General features: G+C 42.5%; 1 protein-coding gene across 9 annotated transcripts in view; it reads left to right on the forward strand.

The window, feature by feature from the left end:
* The window catches only part of GRIA3 (glutamate ionotropic receptor AMPA type subunit 3), a 159,394-nt gene that overhangs the window by 62,828 nt on the left and 78,910 nt on the right, over nucleotides 1–17,656 (forward strand). For all 9 annotated transcript variants that reach the window (XR_012662755.1, XM_075107160.1, XM_075107159.1 and 6 more), the window contains one exon: nucleotides 8,246–8,433. Coding sequence is in view for 8 of the 9 variants with exons in the window: in XM_075107160.1 (XP_074963261.1) it covers nucleotides 8,246–8,433 (188 nt within the window). In the remaining variant the exon portion in view is untranslated. The remainder of the gene's footprint in view (nucleotides 1–8,245; nucleotides 8,434–17,656) is intronic.

Raw genomic sequence — 17,656 nt, forward strand, 5'->3', positions numbered from 1 at the left:
TTTTTATTCTACGTCAAATTTATTGTTTGCCTATTTCATATGGGAATGTTAACAATAAATCTGTTAATCTGTAGTGCTTTCAGTGTTGTATAGCATTGTTGTTAATGTTATTACTGTTTTTGTAAGAATTTTGTGAAAGCTGAATGATGCAAAAACATGTTATGTGAAGTGCACTGCTTTGGGTTAAGTGTAGATCAGTCCGTGGGAGCTGCAGGCCCGCGTATTATGTACTTCTGAAGCAATGAAGCTGGGCTAAAATGTGTCATGAAGGCAGAGGTACATCAGGAGTTTTGCAGCCTCATTGAAGAGAGGAAGGAAATCCATATAGCTGTATCAATGCCAGTGGGAAGGCCAGCACTAGCATTATATACAGGAGCAGATCTTTTGTTTCTGAGATAAAGACAGTGTTCATTGCACCACCTCGCTCAGATCAGCCACAGTCAAACCATGAGAAAGGTAGTTCAACAGCGTGGCTGGTCACTGAGAAGCAGCACACTGTCGCATTGTCAGGTGGCTTTTCATTTTCTGGTTTTCTCCAAGTCATACGATATAACAAATGTATCTCCTTAAAGTCAGTATTGTCACCAAAAGATTAGTTAAATTCTCCACATCTTGCAACATCTGCGCATGCTCCGATTTTGGTTTTTTTAAGCTTTACCTTTGAGAACCGGCTTCACATGGAATGTGCTACGGTTGTTTTGCAGACAAGTTAGGTTTTCTTTTCCAGCCAGATAATTGCTAACGCTCTGATTCCTAATTAGAATCTTTTTGCTGAGATAAATATGTAAACACAATTAGATATGTATTTTTAATGTGCAGTAATTAGCCCCATCAGTTGAGTGCTAGTCAACACATTGGGTTTTTTGTTCTCTTTTAGCTTTTCAATTGTAGGTAAAGGTTGTGAGTGATACCTACATGGTGATGCTTTACATAGCTTCAATTTTTAATGTATTTTCTTCCATTGATTTCCATGCCTGTTGCAAATACAGAAAAATTAGACAGCATCTCTCTCTCTCGACTAGAAAGAGAACCTAAGAGACTGTCATCCAAAAGCACCTGAATTTAAGGACAGACTAAGGCCAAAGCATCTCACTTAGGCCTCACTATGGTCAACTTTATGGCATCTGACATCAAGGGGATTATGGCTGAGATATTTTCTATCCATGGTGGCTAGATCTGGTTTCTTCAGTAACCAATGGACAGGAGTAATGGAAAAACCCAGCCTTGATATTCTGAAAGAAGTGGTTGGTAATATCTGTGTATCTTGGTTTCTTCTTTTTTAGTCCAAGAAACTTCTATTCTGATTATATAATTCAAAGGCTTTTCAGCTGTTGCAAGCAGCAGGGCTTGATGTGGATTCATTCTAGCTTGCTCCATACAAGAGGCAGTAAGTGAGGCTGCAAAACTGTGTGGTTGTGGGATGGAAGTACTCAAAGGTGAATAGAAGGGAAAGAAGCCGCTACAGAAGGCTGCATCTAGGCACAGCCTTGATATTTTATTAAGTTTATGGTGTTAGCTTCCCGATACCAGTAGGGTGCAGGACTGTACTCAGCAAATCGTTTATTTTGGATTTGCTAATGTCACTTGGAGTGTGTCCTGGCTAGAGAATTCAGGGCACTCAGGAAAATTGGTGTTGGGCAGGAATGTCATTGGAATTGAACTCCCTAGATTTGCATCACACTGGATGCATGACAGTACCGTGCTTACTGCATAGTTTTAGGTTTTTGGCTCTGCTGGACAGAGACAAAGCCTTGGACTCGGTGTAGAGCTTGAGAAATGAAATCTCTCTGTCCTAAAGCAGTTTAATTACTTTTTTATTCAGGTGTCCTAAAGCTTGGAAATTAATTCTTTCTAATGATAATGTAGTTTTACCATTTTTCCACTTGCATGTAAAAAAAACATTTTCCTTTTTTGAGGGCTCTCCACTACCCCCAGACCCATGTCTCCCATATCTCAGAATCCTCTGGTGACAGAATGCCCTCACAGCTGCCTCTGTCAGCTTTCTGATAGCATCAGTAGCAAGAGTTCTTAGTAATAAGTACACAGAGGATACCCTACAGCCCATGCCCACTGGACGACACAATGCTCTTCACCTTCTGTCACTCCTCAGAATACAGGATGCCTTTCTCTGATTTTCTGTACTAGTTCTTCTGCGTTCTCTGCACAATTGTTTACCTGTTGTATCTTCCTCAAGCAGAACATGCCCTGGTTTTAAAGTGTTCCCATCTCATCTGTTTTGTTACTCCTCTGCATCCAGAAACTACAACTGCTCGATTATTATTCCCCTGCAAATATTTAAAAAATATTTGCAAGAAAAGCTAAAACTAGAACAGAGCTCGTTCGATAAACTTTGGATCATATTGCTTTATTGAGGTGTACCTATCTGTCCTACACCAGGAGGCTTGCCCACATCATTGTGAAAGTCATATGAATAAGCCCCGTACGGAAGCGACAGCATTGTTTACAGCATCTTTATGTCTGCCCTTGGTTGTTGTACTCTTTGATCCCTTTCTACATTACTCTCATTTTACACTGGCACAGCTTCATTCAAAAACACTGAAGTTGCACTGACCTAAAACTTGAATAAAGTGAGGGGTGAGGTAGATGCAAAGTTGTTATGAAAGAACAGATCAAGGTGAAATGCATTCAGGAAAAGCCGTTTTAAAAGAATACCAAAACAAAACAAAAAGCCTCTCACTTGCATTCAAGAGATCCAAATTCCTACATGTTTAGCTGTATCCTGTCCTGAGCAAATGTGGACCAGATGGTTCTTGCAAATTCTCGTTTAGAGCCAGGCAAGTTCACGTTCACTCAACCAAGGTGACATATCTATTTGTGTAGATTTCTCTGTTTATTGATGACAGGTTGCAATAATGTAATATATGTACAGGGGAAACCAGAGGTTTACTGAATAGAAAAAGCAGAAGAAAACAATAATGCTAGAGCGTGCTTGCTACTTGGTCTCGAAGGTTGTCTGCTACGATAATAGCAGAGCGTAACACTTTACGTGCTGGTTACCAGTCAGAAGTGACTGGATCAAAAACAGATGGAAGGCAGTTATACTACTTTTATTTAATAATTTGAATGTCCATGTGTTAGACTGAAAGAGCGCTCCAGTGTGATAGTCATTTGCTGCATCTCTTACTGGTGACTAATTTAGTAGCTTGTTCCTTGCTTCTTCCCCAAATATAAAATTATGAAGTTAGTTATATAGGTTATGCAGAGCATATTTGCCTAACTGATGTGTTTGGATTTTGAATGATAGGGAGTGTTTTGGGTTGGCTAGTTGGTTTTCACTCACGCCTAACATGTTGATCTGTTTGCTTTTAAATTAGTTCTAGGCTCAGTGCCAAACACACAGAATATCCAAGTATATCTCAACTTACACACCTCTGGTATGCTTGAAATGTGAGCTGGCATCATAGACTTTCTATTTGTCTTGGGGAAGTACTTGCCTTGATGGCCTCCTTTTTGGTGAGTTCATTGTGCCCTTGTCAAACACAGCTCCACGCTTAAATCCCTGGAGCTCACTCACAGGCCAGAAGCTTAGTTCTTCATATCATGTCCCGGATACGTGGTTCAAAACACAAGTATTCAGATCAGAGCCGATGTTCATTCAGCTGGGACAAGCATGTTGCATGCCAGGAAAATATACTCCTCAAAGGCCTTTGGTACTCAGCAAGGCAAAAGAAAGGCGGACTGCAAGCACACGCCCTTTCATTTCTAGTAGGAGGCTAAGGTCTGAGATCTTACCAGGAACATTCAGAAAAAGAGTGATTTACATAAGTGGTAATTTTTTCTCAGTAAGTACTTAGGTGCCAACTGTGAGGGCTCACGTGATGCTACAGGTGTTCTAGTGTGGTCATTTACTCATGACACATTAATGATTGCTGTTATTTAAACAAGAGTATTTCAATGATGTGGTACGTAGAATTTCACATGGCTGAACAAACCGCTCAGATGAATTTTACTTATGTGGGTGTGGGAAAAGTTTCATGAGCTTCCATAGATGCAAAAGAGTAAATGTCCTCTTCACCTGTGTTAGTAGCATCGTTGAGAGATGATTGTATCATCTGAGACACTGAGGTACAGGCTTTGCTTCCCTGGCAGAAGTATGAAGATGCTGAGTGAATTTGTGTCTTAGTCCAGCTGCAGGCAGGACTGCCTAGAATGTAATTCTGTCTGGATTGTTTAAAGTACAGGGAGAGCATTGCAACAAATAATACCTTCCCTGCTTTGAGGGAAATTTATATTGAATATTTTTCCCTCTTTGCAAGCTTCAGTCAGCAAAACTCAAAATACTTACTTCAGCTCACTGAGGGGTGAGCTGGGCACTTGTTTTGTTCTAGATTTATTACTATGTCTACCTCCAGCCCAATCATTTTGCAGACTGTTTAGATGAGGCTTAGTGCTTTTAAATCATCAATATTTTAAGAATAAGCCAGACAATGACACATTTGAATATTAAGGCCAGGATTGTCTTAAGATTTTAGTAGGTGCAGATCAGATTGACTTGTGAGATTGCATTCAACGATGACAGGAGCAACGCCTTCCCAGTACCAGGCTAAAAGGGGCCAAACCATACTATGGGTCTGTTACATGATCTGGCAAGTGTGGACATCACCATTGTGTGACCAGACATATTTGTAAATCAGTAATGGCAACATGTCCATAACATAGTGCAGTGAAGGGATGTGGTGCCACCAGGCGAGCTGGCCTCAGAAGTAGTGCTTGCAGAAGAATTCATGCCTCCCATCCTGCTGCTTTTTCACATGCAAGGTATGATGAAGAAAAAAGAAGTTGAAAGATCAGACTGGGGTCTGACTGAATTTTTCCTGTTGTCTATATTTGTGTTAATGACTATAGAGTGAACAACCTCTGAACTTTAGCAATGGTATTATGAAACTCTTTTGAGATTATCTAATTGCTGTCCTAAGAGGGTGTCAGTTTTTCTTGTCTAATACAATATTTTTTGTCTTTATCAATTGAAGTAGTAGAAATGGGCAACAGTATTAACAAAAGCATTTCCTGCATGGCTTCTTCATAGACCTGTGGTGAATCATCAGTCCTTTAGTCTTTTGGGACAGATCTGATGCAGACCATAGGAAAACTACAAAACAGAGATAGCTGCCGAGGTTGCCTCGTTCCCTTTAGGGTGAGTGAGATGAGAGGCACCCATGAGAGTTCAGCACCTCCAGGGCACTCAGGGACAAGCACCTCTTGTGAAGGATTCACATGGCATGTTTACTGGAGGGCAGGTAGGGACTGGAAAAGCTCAGTGTACAGGTGTGGTCAGTGACATGCACAGAGCAGGGAAAATAATTTCCCCATTGATTATCCAGGCAATACCCCCAAAATGTCACAGCTTGCACTGTTATGCTAAGGAGAAAGAAAAGTTCACATTTGAAGATAAAATGGTCCTTTTATTTAGACAATCACACCTAACAGCTTTCGTAATGGTAAAGTACAGCTGGAGCCTGGAACATGTTGGTTACAGAAATACCGCATAATCGGTAACAGTGTAAAATATAGTAAATGGCGCTGAAGGCAATAGGCATGGAGCAAGATCGGAGGTTGGGAGCAGTGAGCGTGTGGTTGTGAAGATGCAAGTGTGCTGCCTTCCTGAAAGCAGGAGGTTTGAACCATGGTTTTGTAAAGCAAGGGGAATGGGCTTTGTAAAGGTCGTCAGAGGACCGGCCTAATGAGCCATCGCAGGAACAGCAGAAGTGAGCTGGCACATCACGGATGGTGACCACAGGGAAGATTTCAAGAACTGGCAAGGGTGGAGGGGACTGTGACTGCAAAGACTTGGTGTGACAAGGAGAGACAGGAAGTAGAGAAGACAGAAATGATAAAGCTCTGGAACTTTTTCACACTACAATTACTGTAATTGTATTTTCATGCATAGGAGAGAGGCTGCTGCTCTTCTCTTTCTTGGAACTGAAACCACTGACTAATACACTCGCGTGCAAAAACACACACACTCACACCCACACAAACATGCAATTGCACAAAATTAGGAAAATTGCCCAGCTTTGTTCTGAGATATTCGAGGTTTGACAAAGTGTGCTCTGACTCAAACAATATTTAATGAAACTGGGTGCACGGCAGTCAAGCAATGGCACCTGCTCTCCATCAGCTTCATTTACACCTCTTTCCTTGAGACAGTTTGTAAGTTTTCTGAGTTATTAGCAAAAAATAGAGCTACAGATTTTTATAGAGTGTCACTTTTCTATATGTTGAACAATTTTGTTCAATTTTGAGTGAAAAAAAAGAGACTTAAGGACTGTTTTCTGTTGTTTACAGCAAGCTCAAGGTTCATACTTAGACATTATATGAATGATGAAACAAAGTTGTAAATATTCATTACTTCGTGGAATCATATTTTTTTAAAAGCACATCTTTGTACAAAAACGATTTGTAAATCCCCATTAGTGTATTTATGTTCCCACATCAAAATTCCTTGCTTACAGCCAACAAATATCTTAGGCTTAGCTCTTTCTCCTACATGTAATGGAATCAAATGCTGTCACAGACATCACAGCCGTTTTTGTAAAATATGATGTTAAGGAAGACTGAGTTCATTGTACTATACGTATGTAAATGCCTCCCTTTCAGTAGTCTCAGGGGAAAAAAGATGCCAGAAAGAATTCCCAACCAGCGTACATATTAATTGTCACCACCTTTCATGGGATAGTGAAGTGCATTCATACAAAGAAAAGCATTAAGAATCAAGGAGGCTGCACAGGGAAAATGAGGGCACTTGAGTGAGGCTTAAGGAAGTCACATGATAAATTATAATAATCTAACTGTGATCTAGAAAATCATGCTTTTCCTTGTTTGTGTCTGTAATGAGATAATGATGCAGCTCCTATGGCTTCAGTCAGCCACTACAGATTTACAGCAGATCAGACTGCGGCACAAGTTCTTTGTTATCGGTGTACCCATACAATGATATCTGAGTTCAGAATAGCTATTGGTATAAATCGAAGCAGTGAACATGTTGGTCCTCTGTAGCTCAAACTCCTTTCAGTTTTAGAAGCGTAGGGGACTGGTTATCACAGAGCACAATTAATTGATTGTTGATCCTGTATGTTTATGTGTTTGTGTGTGTGAAGATATTCTGAGCTTCTCGAATCTGGCTGTGGATAAGAAATCCACAGTATGACTAAATGATTGGACTGAAAGTTTTGCAAATAAATTATCTGGACAAAAACACAGATCACATGGATGCTTCTATACAAAGAAACCCCACTGGAAACCACTGTGTGTGCTTGAAGCAGATGACCTCTTTGATTGGCATCTGCCCAGATTTGAAACAATTAGAACTGTACAAAAATTTTAATTTCCTGAATCAAAACAGGTAATTCACCAAATTCCCAGCTACACGCTATGATAAAGGGATGCAGATCAATGTCTGATGATTCTGACATAGCGTGACTTGAAGGAGATCACCGTTCCCAGTTCCACCACCTTTCACTTAGGGACTTAAGTTCTGTCTGCTGCCAAGGCACGGCTGTTCGCAAGAAATGAAATGCTGTTTGCTTGTATAATTTCCTGCTGTGCAGTCTTTGGTCATTCTGTGCTGCTTCTCTCCTCTGTTGAGGCTGCTAAATGAGTTGGTATTACCTTAATGAAAGCATTGAAAGTGTGGTTAATGCTGCTAGACTCCATATTTAAAAACATTTTTTGAAATCAAAGTGAGTATCAGTAAAATACTCTCCTGTGGTTTGTGGCTGCAATAACCAGTACAATGACTTAATTGGCATTCCTGTGCAGTGCTTGGATCTTTGCCAGTTAATGACCCATTGCTGCAGTCTGCACAGGCAAATTACCCCTTCTGTCCGGCTCTTCAAGCTGATGGACTTTTGCCCAAGTAATGGCTGCAGGCTCCTATTCTCAGCTGGCACGGACCCCAGCACGACCATAAGCATTCCTGAGAGGATCATAATATGATATATTGGACAGGTTCTGATATGCCTCACAGTAATGGATTCTGATACGCCTCACAGTAATATACCGCCAAGCAATTCTGCTGAAGTCAGTGACTTTGGCAGTGGCGTAGCTGAAAGAAGAAGCCGGTCCTTACACTGTTGCTTTCTCAAGTAATGAAGCACTTGCAGGCTATTAGCTAGTCCGTGTCCCTTTAGACGATGCACGTTTTTGTGAACCCTTTGTCAAACATTCAAAATAGATTTTATTTTCGTTCTGTTTTAAATGGTTGTGTTGTCTCTTCCCCCTACAGGATTTTCCATTCTTCAGGCGATTATGGAAGCAGCAGTACAGAACAACTGGCAAGTGACAGCCAGATCTGTAGGAAGCATAAAGGATGTTCAAGAGTTCAGAAGAATTATAGAAGAGATGGACAGGCGGCAAGAAAAAAGATACTTAATTGACTGTGAAGTAGACAGAATCAACACCATTTTGGAACAGGTATATGCTTTACAGAAATTGTGATAGCTCTGTGACAGACATCATTAATGTTTCCAGAACTATTTCTAGAAATTAATTAAATACCCATTGAGATGTGAGTCCCAACAACTGGCTGGCTACTTAGGAAAATTAAAATGCCTCAGTGATGCCCATAGTTGGTGGCAGCAGTTACATGTACCTTACTGGGAAATGTCTCTCTGGTATTTTTTTCCAAAATGTTACGATGAACTATATTAAATAGGTTAAGAACCTAAAACCTCAGCTGCCAGAGTAACATTACTAGCATCAGGGCTACTTGTAGGGATGCAAGACAGGTGCGGTTTGTTAAGTGGAACATGAAACAAGAAATAGAAAGCCAGTGGAGTAGTTTTGAATCATCTTAAAGAATTCCCAAATGGAAATATTGCTAATGAAAAATTCAGCTGGTAGTCCAAACGTCTCATTAGTACTTTTTGGTGCATAAAGCCCTTCCCTTTGCACAGCTGGTGCAGCTGACAGGCTTAAATTGTGGGTGATAGTTCAAACACCTTTTTTTTGGGAAGATGTACTTTTGGGTGACTTTTGCTGTTGCGTGGCCTTCCTAGTGCTTGCTTTGCCCCAGAGGAATGGCCATACCCTCTGGCCATCCCAGGATGCTACCCAGAATGCCTGTGCCACTGGCTGTGCTGTGCAGCGTGCTTGAAGAGGTGTAGTAACAGATACACATTGCAGGGAGCAGAAGCAGGACAGCTCCCTGCTGCCCGGGCTCACACCAAAGCTGGTGTTGGTATGGAACCAAATTCATGCTGAAAACTTGTTCACAGGCATGAGGGAATTCACTTACATTAAGGCTGGAAAACCCTCTGATTATTGCCACTTCATAAATTTATCTGGGTTTATAGTATGGAATAGATCAAAAGTAACCTTTAAATTTCACAAAGCATTAGCATGTTCTCTTAGAAATGTTGTCTTGTAACCTATTAGCAAACTGACCTCACTGCCATAAACCCTGGAAAATGCAAAAGCTATATTCACTGAGTTCCTTCTCAGAATATTCATTTTGTGTCAAGCCGTGAGGTGTATACCTGAGGGCCAGTCTGCGGGGACTGAGTTGCTGTAGCCAAGGCCAGGTCCCATAGCTGCTCGATACAGAGGGCAACAGGAAGGAAAGAGGTGCTCAAGAGAATATAGCACAAGCCGATGCTGAGCCGTAACTCTGGCAGCCGGTGTGGTTGTGATACTAATACGTAGCATTGCCTTTACATATTGTGAAATACACTGTATTTTTAGGCAATATGGTGAGCACTCTCCTTAGGTAAATTCATACAGCAAAGTGTAAGAAACTTTTTTTTTAATTTTTAATTTTCTCATGTTCTTGCAAAAGATGCAAAACACCATACCCACAGCCCAGTCCTCTGAAAACGATGCAGGGGAGCACTCCTGAGCCAACTTAAATAGCTCTTTGGGCCCAGTCTCAGCTGGGGACTAGGCCTTTGTTTGATTTTTCTAACTCCATTTATATTTGGTTCTCTCTTTTTTCTTATATTGTGCAAGTGAGAGAAAAAAAATAATCAAACCATTCCAGTGCCTTAAATGAAAGCTCTATACCAAGCAAACCATATAGCAAAAAAACTGGCAAACTGTATTCTTCTGCAAGCATTCTAAATTCAAACGTAGTAAAGTTGTAATTTTATTAAATGTTTGATGCAGCTTTCTATCAATCTGATTAGCACCTGTGTAACTAAAGATTTGCTATTGGGGCCTCCAGGTTTCCCCAAATTCTACAGCACACTGTACAGTACTCACACTTTTGCATAATTAGAGCCTTTCTGTTGTCATTATTGTATATAGCCCATCTTTGTACTGTTAAGTGACTCCTCTTCTGTATTATGCCCACTGTCCATCTTTTGAACTTTATTTACGCAAAATTGTGATGTTTCCATAAAATCTTTACCCTAAATTATCTCAAATATTTCTAAAAGATGTTAAAATTTTCTTGCAGTTGGATTTTAGGACTGTAGCAACCTATTTTAGCCGATCAGTTGAACACTGTAAGTCCATTGTTTTGCAACCAAATCCTGCAGACATTATCACACATAAATATTATGTCATATATGTCACCCAATTGATGTAATATGCCTATTTCTACTTAATTTCATTAGAGATACTCATGGGTAAAATTGTTTGAATTTGCCATATCAAAAAACGGATTTAAAACTTTTTGTTTAGAAAACTAAGCTAGATAGTAAAGCAAACTAAACCTACCTTCTGAGACAAATACGCTAGTAATCATGTATTTTTATCAGTCTAACAAGAGGAGTCTGGTTATGCAGCACTTTTTTGTGAGTATTGTCCCATTTATTTTACTGGAACCGTTCACTTGACAAAGAATTGCCCAAGCAGATCCCAGGCTGGTGCCTCTGATGCTAAAAATATCTTCTGACAACAATTTCCAGAGGTTTTTTTTTATCTGATACTGAAAAGCAATGGCTTAAGTTTTTGCAGGGAAAGTGAGTAATAGCAGACCCCAGGTTGATACCCTGAGGGTGGCTCACCAATGTTTGAGAGATGGTGTGCTAGCAAGGTCCTTTAATCTGCTGTCTCAGTGGAGGTAGGGGATGGAGATCCATGCGGCAGCAAAGATGCCAGGGTTATTGATGTGTTAGAAACCACAGAAGTGCCTGAGAGTGGTCATGTAGGAATTAGGGCGTCTTTCCCCAAAAGGTGGCAGGATCAGTACCCAAGTGAAGTGCATCTACACCAATGCACACAGCATGGGCAGCAAACAGGAGGAGCTGGAAGCCTTTGTGCAGCAGGAAAACCATGATATAGGTGCCATCATGGAAACATGGTGGGGTGACTCACACAACTGGAGTACTGCAGTGGTTGAGTATAAACTCTTCAGAAGGGATAGGCATGGAAGAAGAGGCAGTGGGGTGGCTCTGTATATTAGGGAGTGTTTTGACTGTCTAGAGCTTAATGATGGTGACAATGGGGTTGAGTGTATATGGGTAAGGAATCATAGTGGAAGGCCAGCAAGGCAGATATCATGGTGGAAGTCTGTAACAGACCACCCAGCCAAGATGAAGAGGCAGATGAAATATTCTGTAAGCAGCTGGGAGAAGTCTCACAATCCCCTTTCTATTGTGAGGAACTTCAGCTTACCAGTTGTCTGCTGGAAATACAGTACAGCAGAGAGGAAAGAGTCTAGGAAGTTCCTGGAGTGTGTAGAAGATAACTTCCTGACATAGCTGGTGAGTGAGCCAACTAGGGAAGGTGCCCCACTGGATCTGTTGTTTGTGAACAGAGAAGGACATGTGGGTGATGTGATGGTTGGAGGCCATCTTGGGCATAGTGATCACAAAATGAGTTTTCGATTCTTGGAGAAGGAAGGAGGGGGATCAGCAGAACTGCCACCTTGGAATTCCAGAGGGCAGACTTTGGCCTGTTTAGGGGACTGTTTGACACAGTCCATTGGGAGGCAGTCCTGAAGGGCAAAGGGGTCCAGGAAGGCTGGACATTCATAAAGAAGGAAATCTTAAAGGTGCAGGAGCAGGCCGTCCCCGTGTGCCAAAAGGCAAGCCGGCAAGGAAGAAGATTGGCCTGGCTGAACAAGAGAGCTTTGGCTGAAATTCAGGAAAAAAAAGGAGAGTTTATGTCCTTTGGAAGAAGGGGCAGGCAAGTCAGGAGAACTACAAGGATGTTGCGAGGTTATGCAGGGAGAAAATTAGAATGGCCCAATTAGAACTTAATATGGCTACTGCCATAAAAGACAATAAAAATGTTTCTATAAGTACATTAGCAACAAAAGGAGGGCTAAGGAGAATCTCCATCCTTTATTGGATGCGGGGCGAGGCATAGTGGCAAAGGCTGAGGTGTACTTATTGCCTTCTTTGCCTCAGTCTTTAATATTGACAGGTTGTTCTCTGGACACCCAACCCCCTGACCTGGAAGACTGGGGTGGGGAGCAGAATGAAGCCTCCATAATCCAAGGGAAATGCTGAGTGACCTGCTACAGCACCTAGACACACACAGGTCTATGGGCCGGATGGGATCCACCCAAGGGTACTGAGGGAGCTGGTGGAAGTGCTCACCAAGCCGCTTTCAGTAATTTATCGGCAGTCCTGGCTAACCGGGGAGGTTCCAGTTGATGGGAGGTTAGCAAATGTGACACCCATCATCAAGAAGGGCCAGAAGGAGGATCTGGGGAGCTACAGGCCTGTCAGTCTGACCTCGGGGCCAGGGAAGGCTGTGGAGCAGATCATTGTGAGTGCCATCACATGGCATGTACAGGACAACCAGGTGATCAGGCCCAGTCAGGATGGGTTTATGAAAGGCAGGTCCTGCTTGACTAACCTGATCTTCTATGACAAGGTGACAGGCTTAGTAGATGAGGGAAAGGCTGTGGATGTTGTCTACTTAGACTTTATTAAAGCCTTTGCCACCATTTCCCAGAGCATTCTCCAGAGAAACTGGCTGCTCATGGCTTGGCCGGGCATAGTCTTTACTGGGTAAAAAACTGGCTGGATGGCCAGGCCCAACGAGTTGTGGTGAAGAGAGTTAAATCCAGCTGGCGGCCAGTCACAAGCGGTGTTCCCCAGGGCTCAGTGTTGGGGCCGGTTCTGTTTAGTATCTTTATCAATGATCTGGATGAGGGGATCGAGTGCACCCTCAGTAAGTTTGCAGATGACACCAAGTTGGGCTTGAGTGTCGATCTTCTTGAGGGCAGGAAGGCTCTGCAGAGGGATCTGGATCAATGGGCTGAGGACATTTGTATGAGGTTCAACAACGCCAAGTGCTGGGTCCTGCACTTGGGTCACAACAACCCCATGCAATTCTACAGGCTTGGGAGGAGTGGCTGGAGAGCTGCCCGGTGGAGAAGGCCCTGGGGGTGTTGGTTGACAGCTGTCTGAACACGAGCCAGCGGTGTGCCCAGGTGGCCAAGAAGGCCAACAGCATCCTGGCTTGTGTCAGCAATAGTGTTGCCAACAGAAGCAGGGCAGCGATAGTGCCCCTGTGCTCGGCACTGGTGAGGCCGCACCTTGAGTACTGTGTTCAGTTTTGGGTCCCTTGGGACAAGAAGGACCTTGAGGTGCTGGAGCGTGTCCAGAGAAGAGCAACAGAGCTGGGGAAGGGTCTGGAGAACAAGTGTGGTGGGGAGTGGCTGAGGAAACTGGGGTGGTTTAGTCTGGAGGAGAGGAGGCTGAGGGGAGACCTTATCACTCTCTACAACTACCTGAAAGGAGGTTGTAGCAAGGTGCATGTTGGTCTCTTCTCCCAAGTAACAAGCAATAGGATGAGAGAAGATGGCCTGAAGTTGCACCATGGGAGATTTAGATTGGATATTAGGAAAAGTTTCTTCACCAAAAGGGTTGTCAGGCATTGGAACAGGCTGACCACGGAAGCGGTGGAGTCTCCATCCCTGGAGGTATTTAAAAGACGTGTAGATGTGGCACGCAGGGACATGGTTTAGTGGCAGACTTAGCAGTGTTAGGTTTGCACTTGGACTCAATGATCTTAAAGGTCTTTTCCAACCTAAACGCTTCTATTCTATGAATCTGTTCTATGACAGCCGAACAATTATTGGTTTTATTTTCACATGAAGTAGTTAAAAAAATTTCACAAGTATGTGTGGTACTTAAATCCAGCCAGCCAGTTTGCTCAAGGGAGTGGTGAGTTGTCTTCTTTTTAACCAACTGTGTTTGCTGATAGCATACCGTAAGGGGAAAGATAACTCTGGATTTGCATATTTCAAATCTAGCATTTTATTGCAGTTTAGAAAGTCAAATTGGTGCTTTGTGTGGAGTCTAGAAAGTCTGCTCAGCTAAGAGGCAGTAACACCTGAGCATGTTAACAGCATGCTGACTGCACAACTGCAGGTGGCTTTGAAGACTGTTTTCCCAGTGAGAGCAAAGGGAAGCCAAGACTCTCTACCTGTTATGGTAGAGTACTGACGGACAAACTCTCTCCCACAGAGAATTGGCATAGGCTGCCTCAGCCCAGCTGCCGTTCCATCCCTCTCCCTTTTTTTGGCCTCCTCAGGAGCACATATTCAAAGGTCAACCCTGCCATCACCTTCTGGGAGTGATGCGTCCCTCCAGAGAAGGGGTTTACTGTGGTCATTGAGGGGATGTGTGGCACCTGCCATTTAATTTTCTCAGGGACAACAGCAGCATTTGCCAGTGACCCTGGATTTCAGGAGCTTAAACAGGACTTATGCAAGAACAAAAGTCATAGCAGAAATAAACAGACTGTAAACTGCTAAACAGCCTATACACGAGCTGAGTTTGTTGTCAGACTTTTGGGCTTTTGGCCAGGCCATTCAGCAAGCTTGTCAGTTCTCTGCTCCAGAAACTGCATATCATGGCTTTGTGTTAGTGCTTGGATTAAATAAGAGTGGCCTCTTCTCCTGTATCAGGCTGGTCAGCCTGTGCAGTTCTCTTCCTTTGATGCTTTTTTCAAATCAGGGTATGCCTCTCTTCCAGAAGTGTAGGCTTATCTAAAGACAATTATGCATCTGAGGATTTTCTTCAGGGACTTCACATCCTGCTGGAATATTCTGTACCTTCCTTCAGCGACATACAGACATGTGAGTCAGTGACCTTGAGTATTCCATATGGCTTTAGCATCTGGCACATCTGTATGACCCTATGTTTCCAAGATATGAAACTTGTCATATGAAGTATTTCTCTTCTGAGGGCTGGCCGGTACCCAGGAAAGGATGTCTCCCAGCTGTCTCCCCCCGGTATATAAATGTAAGGTAGGGGAAAGAGGATGCCTCAGCTCCTACTCTGCCTGGGTAACCTGTTTTGTGCCAGGTTTCACTCTGTGGTGCATCTGGTTTCATTCCCCTTCCAGAGAATCTTGTGATGGGCCCCATATTGTGTCCTAGAGGCGGATGCCCTGCTCAAATCGCCCCTGGCCCTGCCTCTTCAGCTGCAGAGTAAGGGGAAGCAGAAAGATTAATAGTCATTCTTTAAGTTACCATCTGTGTGTTCACTTGCCCTATAGCTCTATAACCATTGAGCATGTGGATCCATATCCTTCCTTGCACAACAAAACTATATCCAGTTTGATCATCTAGTGGCCTCTCAAGGATACAGATAGCAACACTTATGTCATGCAAAATTCATAAGCTCCCCACACTTCTTGTCCCTTGATGCTAAAATATTCCAGTATTCCTTCACAGATAGATATAAAATTTTGTTCTCATAAACAGAACATTTTCTTCTGAGAACTAACAGTAAGCTTTAGCCTGTTCAACCGTGTATTTAGAGACATGTTTTTGAGTTAAGAAATATGTTTTTCTTATTCCCAAGATAACATGCTGTATTTCAGACGAGAGTGGCTTTATGTCCATTTAGAAGAAAATCTCCTGAGGGAAAATAAGAAGGAAGAAACTTCGTTCAGGATCAAAATGGTGAAACTTTACAAAAGACCTGTTTATTCCAGAGACTGCATGCTTTTATCAAAAGGACACTATCTCCAAACATAGTCGTAAAGGTTAGGCTCCAAGGCAATGTCTGTATTGAGTGGAGGCATCTCACAAAGCAGAAACAATATTACAGTAGAGGATGCAGTCCCCAAAATTTTGCAGTGACAGTCAAACTGTGGAAGAAGACTTGAAGTAAAGCATCCGTAAGATTAAGAAGGGTAATCTGATTGACTGAACTCTGTCCAGTGCAAGCACTGACTATGACTTGACCTTTGAGTCTGAAATTTTGAGATTAGGAAGATGGTCTGCAGGCTTTCAGTACAGCCACAGCTGCATCCCTCTGCAGAGCTGTTCAGATCTCAGAGGAGTGTGCTCACTGCACAGCGGCTTTCACATTTGGTGTCATAACAATAAATATAAAACTGCAGTATTTGTTGACCAATAGTCATTAAAAACAACAACAATAAGGAAAAATGTAAGTGAAAAAATCAACACCACTTTCATGCAAGCTTCCTGGTTTATGTTTATTGTTATTATTTATTACATTATAAACAGGTAGTCTGGTGTGGGTTGCCTGTGTTCTCTGCAGCAATTAGAAATACAACAACTGCCAATAAACACAGTGGGGTGCTTGAAGGAGGAGCAGATATATGGGTAGCTTTACCTTTGGCTTCTGCTTTGCTTATGAACCCCAGCGATGCCGTGTCCTCTGAAGGTGGTGCGCTGCATGGAGCACGGCTTCCAGGGCAGCGTGCCCCTGCCGCATTCTCCAGAGCTCAGTGCCACGGCTGTGTCACAGCCCGATTTTATCCTCTGTGTGGAGCTGTGTGTGCGGAGGAGAGGAAGGGGGTCAACAGAGGCTCCAAGAGAGTATCTGATACGTACAGTGTTGTGTAAGGTCACTCAGAAACTGGTACAGTTCATTTCTGTGTTTCCAATGAACTAGAAACTGAAAATTTAGGACATTTCTTCATTAGATGCCCATGAGTATTGCTGAAACCAGGATCTAAAGGAGAGTGAAAGGTCACTTCTTTCCCTTCATTTCCAGAGAGTTTCAGCAGCTCACAGGTCCTTATGGGCATGTGGGGTGGGAAGGGGAATTACTTAGGTCAGTCACCCTTAGGACCGTAGCTAGCAGAAGGTAAGTAAAAAATGGGCTTATGTCAAAAGTGACAGCTGTATCTGCCTTAAAGGGCCCACTCCTATCAGCTGTAAAACTAATAAAGGGCCGGAGATGGACTCATAAAGCAGAGAGAAGTAACATCATGGGTTAGTCTGCCCCACATATAGCACATTTCACACATACCTGAGGAGAGAATTTCTAGCTTGTAAATAGTAATGTTTCTCCAAAGCCATCATCCGGACTTCATAAAGCAAGGCAGGTTCCAAATGACAGGAATTTAACAGAGTATTAGTCATCCTGCAGAATGACTGAGGTAATGGCACACAAAGCTTAAAAGTGTTCAAAAGACATTAAAGCACAGTTTTGAATGTATCTGATCAGTAATAATAATAATTAATACAAAATGTCTCACCGTAAATGTGCAAGCTGCTGTATCTAGAAGACTGCTGCCAAGCAACTCTGGTTTCTTATGCCAGAAGCATATGAACCTGAAGTCACCATTAGGGTTTTTATTTTTCTGTGATAGTAGCAATTACTCATTTTATGTTTCATGATAATTCACGGGATATAAATGCACACACCAATGCACACACATGCTTTTGATATTTTGCATATTTCACCACAACGTTTGTAGTATGCTCTTACGCAGTTACAGGCATATTTGTATGGCAACCTCTGCAATGCCA

This window comes from Phalacrocorax aristotelis, chromosome 11, assembly GCF_949628215.1.
Source record: "Phalacrocorax aristotelis chromosome 11, bGulAri2.1, whole genome shotgun sequence".
Lineage (NCBI taxonomy): Eukaryota > Metazoa > Chordata > Aves > Suliformes > Phalacrocoracidae > Phalacrocorax > Phalacrocorax aristotelis.